This window comes from Mastigoproctus giganteus, chromosome 2 (genome assembly GCF_048544385.1).
Source record: "Mastigoproctus giganteus isolate SK-2022 chromosome 2, ASM4854438v1, whole genome shotgun sequence".
NCBI classification, from domain to species: domain Eukaryota; kingdom Metazoa; phylum Arthropoda; class Arachnida; order Uropygi; family Thelyphonidae; genus Mastigoproctus; species Mastigoproctus giganteus.
The window spans coordinates 25,729,312-25,751,721 of NC_143576.1; the positions used below are offsets into that span (position 1 = coordinate 25,729,312).

The following is a 22,410-nucleotide window of genomic DNA, read 5'->3' on the forward strand; positions in this document are numbered from 1 at the left end:
AAGGTCAGGGAATGACCATCGCATATTCCCGGAGCAATATGGCCTTAGTTGCTAATTCTCCTAAAAAAAAAAAAAAATTAAGCTTAAGTATATGGGTCAGCAAGCATTTATTAGAACAGCATCCTAGTTTTTTGGAATTACCCCGATTTTGAATGTGATGTCCTAGTGTTCCCAGAAACATTTTGGCTGTGCTATTTTGCCCCTTTTTCGTGCAAAATACACAGTCGATAAAATGAATAATATATAATTTTGTTAATTTAGCATAGTAATTAACATTATCATAATAGCAACATTTATAGGAAATTTTGAAATTAGTGAAAGACTTGTGGAATTTGCAGAATCTCGAGGATTGTCAGTAATGAACACTTTTTTCAAGAAAAAGGGGGAAACAGAAAGTGGACATGGAAGAGTCCAAATGGATTAACAACTAATGAAATCGACTTCATTCTCACTAACAGAAGATATATTGTGAATGATGTTACCCTCCTGAAAAAGGTAAATGTTGGAAGTGATCACAGAATGGTAAGATGCACACTTGATATAGATGTAAGAAAAGAAAGGAAAAAACTGATTCAAGTAAATAATATGAAGGTCTTTGAGATAACAGAAGGGGAGAAAAAGCAGTATGTACTGGAATTAAGAACAAGTTAGAGCTTCTGCAGACTGCTCAGGACCAAGATATTGATGACGAATATTACAACTATCTGAAAGTGATAAAGCCCAAGAAACCTATAGGTAAAAAGAAATCCAAAGAAGAAAAAATTAGTCAAGAAACACTTGTCATGACGAACCAAAGGTGACAAATGAAGAGCAAGAAAAACACTGACAGGGAGAAAATTGAGTATACTGAGTTATGCAAAGCCATTAGAAAGAGACTCAGGGAGGATATAAGAAGATTTAACACAAGAAAAGTAGAAAAAGGGAAAACAAAGGACTTAAATCAGCAGCCATGAACAGTAATACAGAAGGACAAATGGTATTGAAACTAAAGAACAGCAATGGTGTACTTATAAATAGCAGAAGACTACTACAGAGAATTATACAAGGAGCGGGGGATTGGATCTGATTCTTCATTTTCTTCAACATGCGTTGAAGAAAATGAAGAATCAGAAAGCCCTGGGGAAAGATGAAGTTACTGTAGAGTTGTTAAAATTGGGAGGAAGAGACATGACACAAACTGGTAAGACTCTTCACAAAATGCATTAGAAAAGGTGTGATGCCTAAGGAGTGGGATAATGCAATCGTAGTTTTGCTGCATAAGAAAGGAGATAAATCAGAAATTGGAAATTATAGACCAATTAGTTTATTATCCCACATCTACAAGTTGTTCACAAGTTGTAGATGTGGGATGATATTATATGAAGGTGATCCATAGTTGAGAATCCTGTCTTAAAGCCTGCTTGCTCTTTCTGCTGATTCTCATCAAGGGTCATTACTAACAGATTAGAAAGAATACTTGATGAGAATCAGCAGAAAGAGCAAGCAGGCTTTAAGACAGGATTCTCAACTATGGATCACCTTCATATAATATCACAGCTAACGGAGAAAGCAAATGAATATAAAACACCATTATGCCTGGAATTTGTGGATTATGAAAAAGCATTCGACTCCATACAGCATAAGGCAATGATTCGGGCACTGGAAAGACAAGGCATAGCATACACCGTATATTATGATTTTGAAGAAAATATACGAGAATGCTACCTCCTTTATTAGACTAGACAAAGATGGTAGCAAATTTAAAATTGAGAAAGTAGTTTGAAAAGGAGACACAATATCTCTGAAGTTCTTTCCTGCTGCCCTTGAGGAAGGTTTCAGTAGATTGGACTGGTCACAGGAGGGAGTCAATGTGAGTGGAGAGTACCCAAACCATTTACGATTTGCAGATGACATTGTGGTCATAAGCCACGATCCCAAAGAATTAGAGGAAAATCTTAATCAGTTATGCACAATTAGTAAGGATTTTGGACTAAAGATGAATATGGCTAAAACAAAAGTAATGATGAACAAATATGCCACAGAAAGGGACATAATGATTGAAGGAGCAGTAATTGAAAAGGTGGTGTCATATACTTATCTGGGACAAATTATTAGCTGTAATAATGATAAATGGCTGGAAGTCAAGAGAAGAATGAATTTTGGATGGATAGCATTCAGGAAATATAGTCACATACTGAGGAGCAATATCCCAATTTGTCTGAAACCTAAAATAATGAACCAATGTATACTCCCCACCAAGACTTTAGGAAGTAAAACTTCGGCACTCACTAAAAGATTGGAAGAGAAGCTGAGAACTACACAGCGAAGAATGGAACGAATTATAGTGGAAATCAGACTGTTAGATAAGAAGAGAAACACGTGGATTAGGCAGCAAACTCAAGTAAAGGACTTTTCTTATCAAAACTAAAGAACTAAAATGGTCTTGGGCAGACACATAGCTCGAAGATGTGATGACAGATGGACTAAGAAAATAACAGAATGGTACCCAAGAGGAGCTAGAAGAAAACCTGGATGACAACAGCAGGGATGGATAGATGAAATTTATAAGTTTGCCGCTAATATAAAGCTGAAAGATGGGCTGAGTTGCTACTCCAACTGGATCTAGATAAGTTGGGAAAATGGGCTGAGAAGTGGCAACTGAAGTTTAACATTGACAAATGCAAAGTACTGTATATGGGTAGCAATAACCGAAGAGAAATGTACCAACTGTGTGGTACTACACTCAGGGAGGTGGACATTGAAAAAACCTGGGGGTAATTGTGCAGCAAATATGAAGTTCGCTGAGCAGTGCAGATGGGCTGCCAGGGCAGGTCATGGGGACTTGTCAATGATACATAGGAATTTTGCTAGCAGGGATAGGAGGTGATTATCCCATTATACAAGGCAGTGGTCAGGTCACACCTAGAGTACTGTGTACAGATCTGGAGGCCTCATTTTAGGAAGGATGTAGAGTTGCTAGACAGAGTACAAAGAAGGGCAACAAGATTAGTGAGGGGAACAAAGGGGTGCTCTTACCAAGAAAGGCTTAAGTTCTGCAAATTGCATCACCTGGAAAGTAGGCACCTGTGAGGTGCCTGATTGATGTGTATAAGGCCTTGAATGGGTTGAGCAAGCTGAATGCTGATGGGATTCTTCCTCTTGCTCAGACTAAGAACCTGAGGGGGCACAGTTTCAAATTGAGGAAAGACAGTTGTAGAAATGATGTGCGGAAATTTGCCTTTAGCCAGTCGGTAGTTGATTGGTGGAACACGCTTCCATATTTTGTTGTGGAAGCTAATAGGCTAAATAAATTTAAGGCTGAGCTGGACAGGCATTTGGAACGAATGAAGGGGTGAAATGGGAGGGTTTTTTTTTTTTTTTTTTTTTTTGGCTGATGCTACATAATCTTGCTTTCTTGCATCGTATGCCTCTACTAATGCTAAAGTGGAAACTGATGTTTAACATTGACAAATGCAAAGTACTGCGTATGGGTTGCAGTAATCTCAGAGAAATATACCAACTTTGTGGTACTACGCTTAGGGTGGTAGAAAATGAAAAAGACCTGGGAGTAACTGTTCGGTCAGATATGAAGTTTTCTGAGCAGTGTAGACAGGCTGCCAGAGCAGGTCATGGGATATTGTCACTGATAAACAGGAATTTTGCTAGTAGATAAAAGGTGTTTATCCCTTTGTATAAGGCAATGGTCAAGCCACGCCTCATTTTAGCAAGTATGTCGGAGTGCTTCAGTGAGTACAGAGAAGGGCAGCAAGGTTGGTGAGGGGAACGAAGGGGTGGTTTACCAAGATAGGCTTAAGTTCTGCAAATTACAGCATCTGGAGATTAGGCACCTATGAGATAATCTGATTGAGGTGTATAAGGCCTTGAATGGGTTGAGCATGCTAAATTCTGATGGGATTCTTTTGCTTGCTTAGATTATGAACTTGATGGGCATAAATTCAAATTGAGGAAAGACAGTTATAGAATAGATGTGTGGAAATTTTCCTTTAGCCAACAGGTTGTTGATTGCTGGAACAAACACCTATCATTGTGGATGTTGGTTTAGAGGGAATGGGTATGCGAAATGTACTTTTTTGTTTTTGTTTTTTTGCTGATGCTGCTTAAGCTTGCTTTCTTGCATCATATGCCTCTACTAATGCTAATACAGGTCGACCATCACTAATTCAGCCACTGGTAATCCAGTTCCACCACTAATTCGGATATAATTTCCACGAACGTAATTTCAAATTTCCCAGGTCGGCATACCGACCTGCCACTACTGTTTTGGTGGTGTTGGTTGCAGCATCAGCTGTTGGTGCAAACTCTTAAACACTGGCAAGCCATTCCCACTTGTTTTTCTGCACTTATTATTATAACCTGCTCACATTTAGCCCCAGCCATGGTTCAAATGCATAATGGAAGTGCCTGTCGTGGTGTAAAGTGCAAACACCTTACATTGTCCATAACAGATAAAGTTGAACTTCTGAAAAAACTCAACAGCGGTGTGTCTGTAAGAAGATTAACTGTGCTTAATTGTAAATTCCAGCAATTTCTCTCAGTTCCTCTTATCTTAGTAATTTTCTTTTAGCCATTCCTTTTTAGATTGTTTTTTTTTTTTTTTTTTTTTTTTTTTTTAACAACGACGCACTTATACAAACTTGCGGAAAAGCTCAACACAATATGATGGATAATACAGTGCATTAATGAACTTGTTTTCACAAAATCTCTAACGGTACTGACAAACTTATTGCAACATTTGAGAGTTTATTTTATAGTAATTAGTTTTATTGTAGCGCTTGCCGCGAGTGCAATAAACACCTCAAACTACCGTGATATGTATGCCGTAATAGCGTCACACGTATGTGGCCGACGTATTTTCAAGAAATAAAGTAACCAACACATGTGGCCACATTGGCTGCATATATGCAACATAAAAAATACTTTTTCTTTATATTTTAAGCAAAAAAAACGACAACACTACAATATTTATTTTAGAATTACTAATCAAATTATTTTCTAAATATTTCTTGGCCCCTGGGGAATTTTTTTCTTAAACTAGCTTGGCAGTCAACGTGTTAAAGGTAAAAGGAGGTGGAGGTGTTAAAGGTAAAAGGAGCTGTTGGGTAAAATGTATGTGCTAAAATAACCATCGGTGATCCGGCAAACTCACTAATCTGGCACCCCACAGGTCCCAACACTGCCAGATTAGTGATCGACCTGAACCTAATTGTTCAGCAATTTTTTTCAAGGAACACCATTTTCAAGTTGTTCTGCCATTTTGGGCTTGTTAAAGTAACATGTTTTCTTTTTCTTCTGCTTCTTAATTCTTTATAACCCATAATTATGTAACCTATGTTAACTTATGTACATAGATACATATAGAGAAGTATGCAAATGAAGTGATATAAGCAATGAGATCCGTCCGATTCAAGTCAACGATATTGAAAAACATGGAAGACACAAGATAATGTATTGTATGTTCTCTCTCTCTCTCTCTCTCTCTCTCTCTCTCTCTGGGCGCCTCCGTAGCCAGGTGGGCAGGAGCAGCAGTGCGTAGCACACGCTTCTTGATTAGACCGGGGTTCGAGCCCGTCACCACCAAATACAGAGGATGCGGAAAGGTCAGGGAATGACCACTGCATATTCCCGGAGCAATATGGCCTTAGTTACTAATGCTCCTAAAAACCAAATAACAACAACCGCCCCCCCCCCCTCTCTCTCTCTCTCTCTCTCTCTCCACTCAATCAGCGCACAGTCAGAATTACTCATGTACCTTCCTAAATCCCTCATGTATTTCAACACACTCAACTGTGAACAGAATTTTTCTTATTTTGATCAATAAATAAATATATATTTATTTATTGATAACAAAAAGAACAGACTCATAAAAAACCAACTACTTCATATGTGTGAACTGAGAGTTTCACTACACATCTACCATATTACTTATTCAATCCTTTAGTCAGACAACAACAAACAATTTCAATTGCTTCAGCTGAAATTCAGTATATGGATAGCCTATGTGATATGTGTGAAAAAGAGAAATAATAATTGTTGGATTTCTGTTTGTCCAGTTTTAATGAAATTTGGGATGGATTGACAGATTTTCCTAAAGGAGCAAAGTATAAAATTTTGTGAAAATCTGTGCACCAGGAGTTGAGTTACCATATGTGGATGAATGGATGGACATGGTGAAGACAAAAAGTGCTATATGCATGTATGTGAATGCACCTAAACACTAAACTTTAAATTGCATATTGCAGCTGAATGTAATAAAATGAACAAAGCATAAGGTAACAGCAGATAATTTCTTAAACTTGAATTAAGTTCAATCAGGACTCCAATCAAAGGAGGGCAGTTTGATTAATTAATGATCTATCTCTTACAAAGTCTTCACTCACTGTTTTATAAAAATTTTGTTTCTGCTGCATGCCTTTTCCATAGATACTCCCATGGACACTTCTGAATTGGGTTCTATACTTGCCCCCCCCCCCCCCCTCTCTCTCTCTCTCTCTCTCTCTCTCTCTCTCTCTCTCTCTCTCTCTCTCTCTCTCTCTCTCTCTCTCTCTGCTACACCAGTCTGAACCTCTGCCACATCATTCAACAACCTTTTACTGTTCAATTTCAAACTCAGAGATCCAACTTTTCTTCTTCCTCATTTATCCTTTTAACTACCATTTTTCCGGAGTTCCTGAAAATTACAATCTATAGAAATTTAAGCCTAATCTCAACAAGTATCTTCTTTCGTTCATCTTTCCGACCTTCAACCCACACGATACAGTTCCCTCTGTGCACTGTAGGTTCTAATATCTTTGTGTTTGGGGTTTCCACAAAAAAAAAAAAAAAAAAGAGAGAAAAATGAAGAAAGAAAAATGAATTGTTCATTATTTCATATCAGCTAATTGAAAACAGGAAAAAAATTAAATGCTATTAATTATAGACAAGCTTTAAAAAAATCTCAAATTTTTTTTTCTTCAGAGTGAGAGAGGAAGAGAGAGAGAGGGTTGATCTCATTGATCACTCATTATCCATTTATCTTTGGGTGAATGTAAGCTGTTCATCCCAAAATAGATATTATCCACCAAAGGATGGAATTAACTGAGTGGGTGAGCAGGAGAGTGCAGCAATGCACATGCGTTTGAGTGTTCGTCTCGCATGACTGATAAATAAAGTTAATGATTCACTGTAAAAATAATTAATTGCAAATTCCTCAGACACAATGATTATGTTGGAGTATAAATAAACTAGAACATTTAATGTATAGTACTGCGATAGTAAAACTTCTTTAATCACACACCCTTTTAACCTGTCTTTCCAAAAAATGTTTGGATTGTGATGAATGATTGGATTTCCAAGTTGTTGATTCATGCTTTGTTGTGTATTGCAGAGAAACACCCAGTCTTGTGCCCAACAATGATGCTCTCTGTGAACAGTAGATTGTTATCAGATGCTGTTATGAGATCATTGAGAAATTGATATCTACTTATTGTTTTGATCATCACAAGCCTATGAGACACCACATGTTAAACAACCTAATGTATGTTCAAATCATTACTTTAAATTTCATGACAACTTCCTTGTGAAATGCTTAAAGCTTTTACAAATTTATCAACAATAACAGCAGTTCTGATGCACAAGTTGTCTGGTTCAATTTTCATTGACCAGTTAAAGGTCTCCCAGTATGGTCAATATCTTCTAAAAAATTTCTCCCTCTATGAATGTTCGAGCCCGTCACCACCAAATACGGAGGATGCGGAAAGGTCAGAAAATGACCACCGCATATCCCGGAGCAATATGGCCTTAGTTGCTAATGCTCCTAAAAACCAACCAAACAAACAACAACAACCCTCTTTGAATCTATGATGTTATTCAAAAACTGAGACTGCTCTTTGTAAACATGGTATCATTTCCAAAGTTTCAGAAGCAGAGTTCTCTAAGCATTAGCAACATTTTTCCAGATTTGGCATTTTCACACTCAGAAACCTTGATGAAATAAATGTACTTCAAATATATACAATAAAAGAATATTGTGCTGCATTTATTTGCACCATTGTGTGGCTAGCCCAGGACTTTGACTGTGTTGTATAACCATCCTTTATTTGACTAATGCTCGACTAAAGACTTAAGTGTGCATTGTGAGCATTTTCTTAATTTAACTGTTGTCCCTCCATGCTTGCCTGTGCATTTGCATGCACAAGAAATATTCTGATGTATCTGGTTAATTCATAATATTTTGGTATAAGTAATGCTTTGGTAGTATATTTGGTAGTGTTAGGATCATCACTGGTTATTACACAACATAGAGGATATTATTAATAGTTTAATTGATTTATAGGTTCTCGGCTGCTCACAGGTGGAGAATGTGTCCAGATGTGGCATTTGATGGAGTCAGATGGAGATGGAATTATTCATGAAGAATCTGTTAATTTGCAGAACGCACAGGGATTATCTGAAACTGATCAGTCTAAGTGGGAATGTGTGTGGAAGTGCAAGTAAATATTTTTTGCAATGATTTTACTTTACTTTAACACATCTTCATAATAAGCAAATTCACTTTGTGAATTAGTTTATTAAGAATATAGTGATGATCCAAAGTACAGTTGTCTCTCCTATTAAATGAATTAAAGAAATGCATTTTCATGTATGTGGAATTATATTCTTAGGAACGTTTTTCAAGTTATCACATTTTGAGTTAATGCAAATTTGTATTTGACCTACCACTAGGGATTTTTTCAACAATTTTTAGAACTGAACAAACTCTATTCTGCTTGTTTGAATAAAAGTGTTTAGAATACTGCACAAATATTTACAGAACTTTATATTTGTGTAGAACTCTATATTAAAGGGAAATTTTTTTTTTTTTTTTTTTTACCTTCATAAGGCAACTTCGTGCAATTGACCTTGCAGCCACAGGGTAGCTTGTACCTATGCATGCTCAGGCATCAATTCAGATTCACCATTCTGGATTGTGTGTGTGTGTGAGAACACAAAACTAAGGATAACATTATGTTCTTAATTTTATCATATCCTTTGTGTTAAGGACTGACTAAATTTATTAAACTAGTGGTCCACAATAAAACAAATTCAAAAGCATATCATTTCAGAACTTATACTTGATCACGTGTAAAAACAAGGAACTGCTATAGGTTCAGGAATGTTTTGCCTTTAAATAAATTTGTTTTATTGTGGAGTACTAGTGTAATTAATTTAAACTTAGTTCTTAATGGAAATAACCCATGAAGAAAATGTCTCCTTTGTATTAATCATCAGTTTTTAGTACTCTAGTTATTATAAGTGCTTAAAATAGTCTTAAAGTACTACTATTACTTTTGTAGGATGCATTAAAAAAGCTTATAAAAACTTGCTATCGAAAAGTACAACCACGAACAGAGATTGTTTAGAATATCCTCCCATTAGAAGATATTGTTTGGTACATATCTTCTAATGGGAAGTTTTGTATAAAATATTTCAGTGTTAAATGACATTATCAGACACAACCCTTAGCATTTTTGCTGATTGCAATAAAGATATTATTTAATTTTTGATTGTATCAATTTGATTACTGTTTGATAATAGAATAAACTACCATTCTGATTATTAGGTGCTGTTCAAATTGCAGCTTCTGAAGACTAGGCACCTGCGAGGTGATCTAATCGCAATGTATAAGGCCTTGAATGGATTGAGAAAGCTCAATGCTAATGGGATTCTTTCTCTTGCTCAGATTACTCACCTGAGGGGGGGGGCATAAATTCAAATTAAGGAAAGATAATTGTAGAATAGGTGTGTGGAAATTTGCCTTTAGCTAGTGGGTGGTTGATAGTTGGAACAGACTTCCATCCATTGTAGTGGAGGTCAGCAACTTAAGTTCAAGGCAGACCTAGAAAAACATTTGGAGTGAATGGATAGTTGAAATGGGATGGTTTTTTTTTTTTTTTTTTTTTGCTGATGCTATATAAGCTTGTTTTCTTGCATCATATGCCTATGCTATGCTAATGCTAACATTCTTTTTATTGTCAATTGAGTCACAAAAAATTGGTAATTTTTTTCAATATTTTGCTGCTTTTAAAATTTCAATTCAGCCACATGATTTGCAGATAAAATTTTAATTGTTTTCTGTGTGATTTTTAAAAAGTGGTTACCATTCTGAATATTAGGCACTATTCAAAGCAAAACTTATAATTAAAATGTATGTCAAAGGATGAAGGAATGCAAGAAGAACAAATTGGTAAAAGAGCAAACTGCAAAACAGAATGTAAAAGCAATTTTGACAGTACAAATAAAAGGAAATGGATGCCCATATAGACTCTTTTGCCAGTACTAATGAACAATGCTAACTTTGGGAAAAATAGGAAGAGACATAAATTAAATGAGGGAGAAAAAAAGGTGAAGAAATCTGCCAAGGCAAGGAAGGCTTTCTCAGCAGGAATTTTCAATTATTCATTTTGTGCTTTCCTACCTTTCACAAATATAATTCATTAGTTCCATAAATGCCAAAGTCTTAGTAGGCATCCAAGTTTTTGTTTTTGTTGTCAAAATTTCCTTTATAATTTCCTTTATTTTTTCACTTCAATGCTGAGTTTGTTTCTCTTCTATCAAAACTCAGTAGTTGTTTTTCTACAACTACTGCCATGATGCAATGAATAAATAAATAGAATGGTGGCATTCAACAGTAAACAGCTATTTTTAATGCTATATCCCAACCGTCAAGCCAGTTAGAAGATCAAGACATTTCTTAAAGTTGTGTCCTGTTGCTACATCACAGATAATGTAATATAACTGATTCCATATTCCTGAAATTGTAATTGTATTTATTTATTTATTTTTGTTTTTTAATATGGTAACTCCAAACACAAAAGGTTATTGAAACCTGAAATACCTTAGCACCATATGGATTTAGGGGGGTCAGAAGACACTTTTCGACATTTGATTTAACTTTCTATAGATTATAATTTTTTGTAAATATGAAAGAAGAAAGGTTATTTCAAAGAATTATTATTATTGTTTTCCCAAATATTAAGATTTATCGGAGCATATAGCACTCCAGTACCATGTTTGGGTTGAAGGTTTAGAAAATATATATGAAGGAACATTGGGCCAAAGAGTCAAAATAGATGGGATAAATAAAATAGAAGAGTATTCAACATAATAATAATAATAAGATTCTTTATTAACATAAATTTTATACAATAATGATTCCGTACACAGAAATCCAGAGGAATCTTACAATTTGTTGTTTATAAAAGTGATTTTGTTTTATATAATAATAATAATAATAATAATAACTAAATAATAATTAATAGATCAAAGCAAAGATGATAATCAGAATGTAAAATGAATGAAGTAGTAATTACAGCGAAAACGGACTACAAGTTGAGCAGAACATGAAATGACATCGGCTAGCTAAGATCGGCACTTACATAAATGTCCTTTACAAACAGCAAGATGGGCCAAGATGCCATCGCGATATGCCTTGTGTATAGTCCACAGGTCGATGTCGATGTTGAGCGAGTTGAGAGTGTCCAGAGTCACATTAGGGAAGTGTCTCCTGAAATTCTGTAACCGCTGGAGCCTTGAGCACAGGGAGGGAGTACTACGGAGATGTCTGCCTGGCAAATGCCAACCAACCGTGTTCCAGATGTTGATGTGATCCTGCTTAGCTGAGCACAGATGAAGGAATGACTTTATTTTTAGCACATGGGCTCTGTGGACTATGGGCGTATATTGCAGGTTGCAGCAGAGAGTAGATTTAGATGTTGTGTAGATTTGGTGCGACCACAAGTTGGCCCACTTCAGCACCCAGAATTCGAGGCCCCATAGTTTCCTGAGGCTGGTGGGTGGTGCCGCCGACCAAACTTCCACGGCATAGGAGAGTACAGTACAGAAGTAAGTTGCAAGGTATTTCTTGATTATTTGCTTATTGTGCGTTTTGCACAGATCAATTTTCATTCCCCAGAATGCTCTCAGGGCTTTGGAATACTGAGCTTGGATTTGTTTTTTATAGGTGAGGTTGGCATCAAGGATTACTCCTAGGAATTTGACGCTGTCTATGGGAGTCAGGACCTTTCCTGCCAATTCCGGAAGTAGAGAAGATGCAGTATCAGTAGAAGTCATTCGACTTGGCGTAAAGATGAGATAGTTTGACTTCTCTGGATTGACTGACAGGCCAAAAAATTTAGCATACTTATAGAATGTATTTAGGTAGCTGTTTACAGATTCAGAGGCGGTTTGTCTTTCTTGTGCATCACCAACATGGCGTTTGCATGGCAAGTAGCAAACAATATCATCAGCATACGATAGGAAGGCTGGAATTTGATCCATTAGTGGAACGAATATTGCTGCAAATAACAAGGCTGAGAGACAACCACCTTGTGGGATCCCGACTTCGACGCTTTTAGTGACTGTAATGCCGTCACCTTTGAAGTGAAGCATTCTCCTAGATAGCAAATTATTGAGGATCTCGAGCATATTTCCGGATATCCTGTAGAATCTTTCAAGTAAGGCAAGAAGGGGTGTTATCTGGACTGAGTCGAAAGCAGCTTTCATGTCCAGAAAAATGGTGTGAAGATCTTTGTTGTCATTCCAGGCGTGAAGTATTTTCTGTGATAATGACTGTAGGCAGGTTACGGTAGATCTATTAGGCATGGCATAATGGGTGTGTTCTGGCCTATGCGCAAAGATTGCGAGTGCTACATCATTATAGATGCACTTCTCGAGGCATTTCAGGAAGGGAGAGGCAATTGATATTGGCCTGAAGTCAGCCAGTCTTTTCGCATGAGGCTTTTTCGGAACTGCCACGACTCTGTATGATAACCAGCTTGAAGGTACCTGTGCAAATTTGAGAACTTTGTTGTAGAGTTGAGTGAGCTCTTTGCTGATGAAATAAGAAGCAATTTTTAGACTAAAAAGAGGTATTGCGTCAATTCCTATGGTGGACTTGTCAGGTAGAGAATTTATTATTTTTATTAGTTGTTCTTCGGAAATTTCTGTATTACTAGTAGGTGAAGAAATGTTAAACGCTTCGTTCCAAGGATATGCTTCGGACTCACGGTGATCTCGCTTAATACGGAGCACATGCTCACACCATTCCTGGACATCAAAAGATAGAGGGGTGCAAGTATGACTAATGGACCACACACGTTTTCCCCTGGATAGCCGGCCATTCATGAAATTGTCAATAGAAAATTGTTTCCTCTTCTGGAAATCCATCCTTGCTTTGGAAAATTTGGTGTATGACTCTTGTGAAGGCGACTTCTTGTAAGAGGCTTGGGCTGCCTGTTTTTCCCTAAAGGCCTTGGTCAGGAAGTCATTCCACCATGGCTTTGAGTGGGGACTTAGGATGCAAGTTTTGGACATTGCAGACCTTGTAATGAATTCCATTCATCTCGAAAGCCAGTAGGCAGCCTCATTTATGTTAAGCTCAGCCAGTATGTTCCATGGGTAAAGTTGGAAAAGGGTAGTAACTTTTCCAATGTTGATGTATTTGGGATTGTATATTCTCCTGACAGTGTTTGTAGTTTGTACTTTTCTACGTTCATCCTTAGGTGCCTGCATAGATATCATCGCAGCAATCGGAACATGATCGGACGGGAGGAAGTTCTCAGTTATGGTCAGGGTTTCCTTTACTAAACAGTTTGAGAAGATGCACTGCAGGGTGGCATCACCATGTGAGGGAGGAACATGAATAAGACCAATGCCCATATCCGACATGTTCGATGACAGAGTATCTAGGAGCTTCTTTGTGGCTGGCAGTGGAAGGTTAAAGTCTCCGAGGATGATGAGCTTTTGCCGATGATTGGTTGTGGATGACAGCCATGCTGTCAGATTAAGGACAGAATCCTCAGAAACATTTATATTTTAGCTGCAGTAAGCTAAAATATGAGTGTATAATTATTGTCTAATCCATTTTCTTGCAGAAGTGGAGATTCAATTTATGTAAATTTAAAGAGGGGTTAAACCAATAACTGTGTAATAAGATGATTTCTTCCCCCCCATTTTTATGGTTAATACCAATAAGCCTGGCTTCCTTGCATTGATTTGACTTTATTAATAATAATGCTGACATGTATTTGATTTGGCTTGTAAGAAAATAGTAAAATTACAGATGCTAATTCAGAAGAATAAAACCCATTGAAATATTTATAGAAAAGACGTGGAACAAAATTAATGACTCTTGATAGAGAATGCAGTGAGTTTGTAAGACACCTTCAACTAACGTGAGTACTGTCTTCGTGTAAAGAGATTAAGAGAGGTTCTGTGATGTGGGAACAGTATTGGTGGTAGGTAGGACACATTTATTGTTTGTATATAGTTCACAGCTGTTTAGAAGAAAGCTAATGCTAAAAGAAAAAGAGAAGTCCTAGTTTTTTTATTCAGAGGAAGCAATATGATAGCTTATGCCAAGAAGTTAGAAGTCACAGTTAACACCAGAAAGATATGTGAAGCTTGTCTAGAGATCTGAAGCACAATTTTTTTTTCATTTCCAAGAAATAATATAGGACTAGATTTTAGAAGGATTAAAGTAAACTGAGTTTTATTTTCCCTGTTGAGAAATTCAAGGAACTAGTATTAGTTAATCCAGAAGTGGCTTTTGGGCATATCATAGTTTGTTGAATTGGAAGGTGGAATATAGTATACTGTCATAAGCAGAACTAAAGATAGGATTTCCACTCAATGGAGAATGGTTATTAACCTGATAGCAATGGTGCCACAAATAGTAACATACGTGGTGGTACATGGCCTGAAAATGTTTTTAATTTTTTAAAATTTGCTTGCAGTGTATTATATTTGACATTTTCCTAATGTGTTGAAATGTTTATTAAATGTAATTATTTATTTATTTTAATGCAAATTTTAAATTTAAAAATATTGTACTTTTTACACTTACGCTTTTTTTACAAAAACATTATAAACATAAATATATAAATATGAAACTAATACTCACTTCCGTTTTCAAGTTTATAAACTGATTAAGTGTGTGAAATTCACACAGTAATGCATGAACATTCATTACTGTGTTTTGCTTATTTCACTTATGACTGAATAACTGTATAAGCACTTTGGAATTAGTTGAGTAGTTAGAAGACAAAGAGCCATCTGTCATTACATGCAGTGAGTGGTCAGAAAGAAAGCTACCCATTTGCAAAAAAACTTGATCATGTTTGACAAGAAAATTACCCTTTTTCAAAAAGGGTAATTTTATTATCAATACCGAGAGAATCCTTGTTCCTAAGGTTCGGTGTTTTGCTAATCTTTTCATTTGGAATATCAAGGGAGTGAACCAAGCTTGGATTAAGTTCATTGTTTGTTTTTATAGGAGGAGAAAGTTTATGAAAATCATCAATACAAGAGTTAGAGAAAAGTTAGTTGCTAATAAGTTGACTTTACCTCTAGATGAAAATGCATTAGAACAGTCGAGGTGGAATAGAATTGAAATTGTAGATGGACAGAACTTTTGGCAGGAGACTAAAATGCCCAGATATTATTTTGATAAGAAGCAAGTTTCCAACTCTTAGCATTTTAACCCCTTTGTGAATGCATACAAATATATACTTTTTTCTGTGGAGCACACACACACACACACACACACACACACACACACACACACACACACACACACACACACACACACAAACAAACACACACATGCAGACCTTCCATTAATAACCACACACAATGCTGTCGATAGTTGGTCACATCCTATCTGACCACCGATTCATTAGACAACTATAAATATGCTTGTTTGAGGAGATGGAAGTGATAGGGAATATAAGATACTAATATTGATGGAAATGCAGACTTCTAGCATAGAATGATAATAGAGTGCCATATAAGCAGTCAGTATGCACGTGATATCTCAATGACATTGAAGATCCTTAGGTCAACAATTGGTATGTGGCATGCAAATGGAAGCAGATTGATCCTGAAATGGTCATAAAATGATCTGGTAAATTTCTGAAGCTGACAGAATGTGACAGGAGAGCCCTGCAAGGAATTATCCATATAGAATGTAGGTCAGTGTGATGCCTGGGACTATTTTTCATGGTTTGACTTGAGACCATTGGTTGTTTTGGACAAAATTATCAAGATTATGATGGTTTTAATGATAATACTTTATCTCGATAAATGAGCATTATATGTTTGAGCAATTATCTTGATAATGCAGAGGTCTATATAGTTGTTTTGGATTATAATGTGTTACCTACATTATGGTAGCATGTTGGGGAAGCCCCATACCTGTATCAGCAGGTATGGGCCTTCAATAGGACAGTGCTGCTTGCAGTGATGGATTGGTTTGAGGAAATAAGCATTGAAAGTTCGACTGGCCAGCCCAGAGCCTTGACCTCAATCCTAACTAAAGAACCTCTTGGATGAACTGGATTATCAGATAGGTAGGTATGTGTCTGTGTGGAGGACTGCCAAAAAATCAAGCAATGCTGAATGGCAGAAAATATCAGAGGACATTTATGTGGTGGAGAGTTTCCATCAGGACTGCAGGCTGGCATAAGGTTTCAGCACACGTTATTTGTTGTCTTGTAAATAAAGCTGTTTTGTAGATATGCAGGTGTTTGGATATTAATGGTCTCTCTCTCTCTCTCTCTCTCTCTCCAGGTCATTTCAAATATGCAGTGTCTTGTCTGCACTTCCAAAATTGTAGGCACAATTTGTAATTGATTGCAAATTGAAAACTGGAATAAAAACTCATATCTGTTGGTGGTAGGTGTCTGATTTGGGCATACAAAAGCTGAAATTGATTTAATTCTCAGAAATTTTGAATTATAACTTGATGAGACTGAATTGTGATATATAAATGGATGTAGAGGAGATTACTGCATCCAAAAAGTAACATGCTTATTTATTTTTACATGATTTTTGTCACTTTTTTTGGGAACTTTTGTATATACTCGTAATGTGCCTATTTTTTTTTTTTTTTTTTTTTTTTATGAAAACCCCAAACACGAAAGGTATCAAAACCTATAGTACTTAGTACCATGCCTGGGTTGAAGGAGAAGTATGGGGGGAGGGGGATGCCGGAAACTTTGCTCTAGAGACTAAACATGGGTTTCACCACTTCAAGTCTCCAATAAGCAAAGTGGTGGTATTTCACCAGTTGATGAAAGTTTCTCTTTTCCATATACTTTGTAGGGAAAAAAGAAGTTCATAAACTGAATGTAGTTTTAATGCAGTATCGTTAGACAGTTCATGCATGTGTTGTATTATTGTTATGTAAGACTTGTGAACATGGTGTTGCTTGTGAAGAGATATATATATATAGAGAGAGAGAGAGAGAGATAGAGAGAAAAGAGACTTAAAAGAATATGGGAGAAGAGTAATAAATATTATATACAGTTGTAATTAAATTGAATAGCTAAGTTTAGGGAATGTAAAACTATAGAGCTTTATAAATGTGCTATAAAGTTATAATCTTAGAAATTAATTGATAAGGAGATAAATATATTTATTTTCCAGTAATCTATTTATCACAGAAAAAAAATGCAATTAATTTAACAAAAAAAAACTAACATATTTGAAATGTATGTATGTATTACGTACGTTTAAAGTGTAACTTTAGTCCTTTTACAATCCTGCATTATCTAACTTATTTTCATACACATTGTGCATAGGCTATTCATATACTGTATATTATAGCAGCAGAACTGGATATTATGTTTGTTGTCATGTGCTGTTTGTAGAAATGAATGGGCAATGCGGTAGAGATGAAATGTTCTTGGTTTCTTTTTTTTTTTTTTTGTTATAAATCATGGCTATTTGCTAACACACCTGAAATGTAATGCAATGCATATATATCGACTAATTTTTTTTTTTTTTTAAACTGTTAAAAATCAAAATTTCATTTGATTTTTCACAATGATTTTATTCTAATGTTCAACAACCAAGTCAAAATAATTAATAATTAAAAAAGTTTTTATACAAAGGGTTCATATTTACAAATCTTTAAAATTCCTAATGAAGCTCACTTTAAAATTCCTAATGAAGCTCACCGCCACCATATAAATTCACCTCACATAGTATAATTTTAATATCAATAGCGGCAATTAGTAAACAAGCTTATACAGCATCACTCAAAAAAAAAAAAAGCTGCTCAGGCTCAATCCCATTGGCAAACCAAAAATTTATTTGTACCAAAATTTGTTTGGTTTGCCAATGGGATTGAGCCCGAGCAGCTTAATATCAGAGATCTATCTCTCAACGATTGAGCATATATGTTTGATGCCTTTTTGACCCCATATAACATACTATGGGAGGTATTTAGAAGATGTTCTAGTTATTACTGAGGCACCTCGATAGCCAGGTGGGAAGGAGCACAAGTGTGTAGCACACACTTCTGCTCTTTCCCACCAAATAACAAACAAACAATTATTACTGATAGTAGAACTATCAAGACATTTTACATTCATTTAATAATATTTATTCAGACTCAAATTTACATTGGAAAGGGAGGATACGGATACAAAGTCATTAAATTTCAGGCTTACTCGGGACTCGAACAAAATGCCTACAAATATTCAATGATGGAATCTGATTTGGGCTCAGAAATACAAATGTTAACCAGCAAATTCTTAAACAGGGGTTTAAGAATTCCCTTGCTACAATAAACCGAATTAAAGTAAAAGCTAAGGATCATCATCATCATCATCAGCCATTTTCAATCCATTGCAGGATGAAGGCCTCTCCAGCAACTTTCCAGTTCCTTCTGTTTTGAGCACTGGCCATCCATTTACTACCCACAAACTCATGAATTTTGTCTACCCATTTCTGCCTTTGTCTTCCAGGTTTTCTTCTAGCTCCTCTTGGATACCATTCTGTTATTTTCTTAGTCCATCTGTCATCATGTCTTCGAAATATGTGTCCTGCCCAAGACCATTTTAGTTCTTTAGTTTTGATAAGAATGTCCTTTACTTGAGTTTGCTGCCTAATCCATGTGTTTCTCTTCTTATCTAACAGTCTGATTCCCAATATAATTCGTTTCATTCTTCGCTGTGTAGTTCTCAGCTTCTCTTCCATTCTTTTGGTGAGTGCCCAAGTTTCACTTTCATCAGTCATGGTGGGGAGTATACAATGGTTCATTATTTTACGTTTCAGACAAACTGGGATATTGCTCTTCAGTATGTGACTATATTTCCTGAATGCTATCCATCCAAAACTTATTCTTCTCTTGACTTCCAGCCATTTATCATTATTACAGCTAATCTTGTCCAGCTAATTAATTAGAGTTAATTAATCTTGTCCCAGATAAGTATATGACTCCACCTTTTCAATTACTGCTCCTTCAATCATTATTTCCCTTTCTGTGGCATACTTGTTCATCATTACTTTTGTTTTAGTCATATTCATCTTTAGTCCAAAATCCTTACTAGCTGTGCATAACTGATTAAGATTTTCCTCTAATTCTTTGGGATCGTGGTTATGACCACAATGTCATCTGCAAATCGTAAATGGTTTAGGTACTCCATTCAATTTGACTCCTTTCTGCGACCAGTCTAATCTTCTGAAAGCTTCCTCAAGGGCAGCAGTAAACAGATTCGGGGATATTGTATCTCCTTGTCGAACTCCTTTCTCAATTTTAAATTTCCTACTGTCTTTGTCTAGTCTAATAAAGGAGGTAGCACTCTCATATATTTCCTTCAAAATCATAATATATGAGGTATCTATGCCTTGTCTTTCCAGCACCCGAAACACTGCCTTATGCTATATGGAGTCAAATGCCTTTTCATAATCCACAAATGCCAGGCATAATGGTGTTTTATATTCATTTGCTTTCTCCATTAGCTGTGATATTACGTGAAGGCGATCCATAGTTGAGAATCCTGTCCTAAAGCCAGCTTGCTCTTTCAGTTCATTCTCATCAAGTATTCTTTCTAATCTGTTAGTAATGACCCTTGTGAACAACTTGTAGATGTGGGATAACAAGCTAATTGGTCTATAATTTCCAATTTCTGATTTATCTCCTCTTTTATGCAGCAAAACTATGATTGCATTATTCCACTGCTTAGGCGTCACATCTTTTCTAATGCACTTTGTGAAGAGCCTTGCCAGTTTTTGTGTTATGTCTCTTCTTCCCAATTTTAACAACTCTACAGTAACGTCATCTTCCCCTGGGGCTTTCTGATTCTTCATTTTCTTCGATGCATGTTCTACCTCATCAGGAAGAATATCGGGTATGTCATATGCGTTGCTACTTTGCAATCCATCTTCCCCACTGCTGGAATCATTCTCCTGCTCCTTGTATAATTCTCTATAGTAGTCTTCTGCTATTTGAATTATGCCTTCTCTGTTGTTTATAAGTGCACCATCGCTATTCTTCAGTTTCAGTACCATTTGTCTTTCTGTATTACTGCTCATGGCTGCTGATTTAAATCCTTTGTTTTCCCTTAATGCTTGTTCTACTTTTCTTGTGTTAAATCTTCTTATATCCTCTCTGAGTCTCTTTCTAATGGCTTTGCATAACTCAGTATACTAAATTTTCTCCCTGTCAGTGTTTTTCTTGCTTTTCATTTGTTGTCTTTGGTTCATCATGGCAAGTGCTTCTTGACTAATTTTTTCTTTTTCCCTATAGGTTTCTTGGGCTTTATCACTTTCAGAAAGTTGTAATATTCTTCGTCAATATCTTCGTCAATATCGTCCTGAGCAGTCTGCAGAAGCTCAAACTTGTTCTTAAGTTCCAGTACATACTGCTTTTTCTCCTCTTCTGTTATCTCAAAGACCTTTGTATTATTTACTCGAGTCAGTTTTTTCCTTTTCTTTCCTACATCTATATCAAGTGTACATCTTACCTTTCTGTATTACTGCTCATGGCTGCTGATAGGATAAAAATACTACACCAACCAACAATAGTAATATCAAAAAATACTTTATTTCTGTCTCATGTGTTGAACAGTGGCACAAACAGCTTAATAGATTTTTTTAAAGATACCGAATTTAAAATTGTGGTCAGGCCAATGTGGAAATTACACACTATACTGAACAATTGCTCAGTCCTTTTCTCGTTCGCAACACAAATTAATGACCTGGTGTACAACATTTCTTGCGGTGATTGCGACTCGTCTTACCAAGGTTCGACATGTTTTCCTTTGAATATTCGTGTTAATCAACATTCAGCCTCAGTTTCTGCTTCTCGTTCAGCAGTGTCAGAATTAGCCTTTCATGCCATTAACGAAAAACATACTTTTTTATTTAACAAGGCCAAAATACTTAGTGTCCAATGTAATTATATGCGACTATTAATTGCAGAAACCGTAGAAATTAAATTACACGAAAATTCTGTTAATGTTCGTCGGCCATATCTAATCTCCGACTTGTGGTCCTTTATGTGTATGCATGAAGACAAATAATCCCTATTTAAGTTTCATGCTCACCACCCGTCTTCGGTAATTTCCATTCCTGTGATCACGACATATGGTCGAAAAGCATTGTCAGCTTCAGGAAGGAAAATCGTTTTGCAATTTTTTTGTTAAATTCTTTTAATTAATTTTCTTATTTTTAATTGCATTAAAATTTTAATGACTTAATTATTTGTTACTCTAATGTAAGTTTTTCAAATTTTTAATTTCTGGAGAGTCATACGGAAGTGTTCTATGTACTATATTGAGGTAAACTTCTCTTATTATTTTACCAATATTGGGTTTTAAAGTACTAGTTCCAAAAAAGTCATGTAAATGTGGCTTAAATGTGATCGTATTTTTTATTTTACATATTTCATTTTTGAAAAGGACTGCTCATATATACATATACTTCCGAAAATTGATGTAACATTTCTTGCAAAATTTTTAATTTTTGGATTATCTAGCTCAGATAATGTTGTATAAAATTGAAGTAGATTTTCAGTTTTAAATATTGTCTTCAGTGCATCATTAAATTGAAGATCTACTAACTCTAATTGTAAATTCTCGTCAACATTGTTGGCGGGTACGTAAAATGGATTTTGAAAAAGTTCAAACCTTTGAATTATTTTTAAAATCAGAAAATCTAGCTGCAAAATTTTCCTGAAACAAACTAACGTTTTGGAAAATATTTTCAGTGGAAAAATTACAACTAGGCATATTTTTAGATAAATTATCGCAACATGGAAAATGCAAAAAATTATTCCGAAGTTGACTTTTAAATAACTCCAGTTTTGTTTCAAATGCTTTGACATTATAATACAAGTCATTGAAAAGTTTTTCTCATCCTTGTAGTTTCGTATTAAAAAAATTCAGGTGTTCATATATATCTGTTAAAAAGGCAAGGTTCCACAGCCATTTGAGATCTGACAGTTCCAGAACAGGTTTCAATTTTTTGTTTATAAATAGATCTATTTCAATCCTAAGTTCAAAAAATTGCTTCAACACGTTACTGCAACTCAACCATCATACTTCAATGTAGTACAACAAATTACTGTATTCAGCCTCAATTGTTGAAAAAAATTTTTTGAATTGC

General features: G+C 35.7%; 1 protein-coding gene across 3 annotated transcripts in view; it reads left to right on the forward strand.

Moving 5' to 3' along the window:
• The window catches only part of Rbcn-3A (rabconnectin-3 alpha), a 980,796-nt gene that overhangs the window by 123,211 nt on the left and 835,175 nt on the right, over positions 1 to 22,410 (forward strand). For all 3 annotated transcript variants that reach the window (XR_016547873.1, XM_090388469.1, XM_090388476.1), the window contains exon 6: positions 8,312 to 8,468. Coding sequence is in view for 2 of the 3 variants with exons in the window: in XM_090388469.1 (XP_090244595.1) it covers positions 8,312 to 8,468 (157 nt within the window). In the remaining variant the exon portion in view is untranslated. The remainder of the gene's footprint in view (positions 1 to 8,311; positions 8,469 to 22,410) is intronic.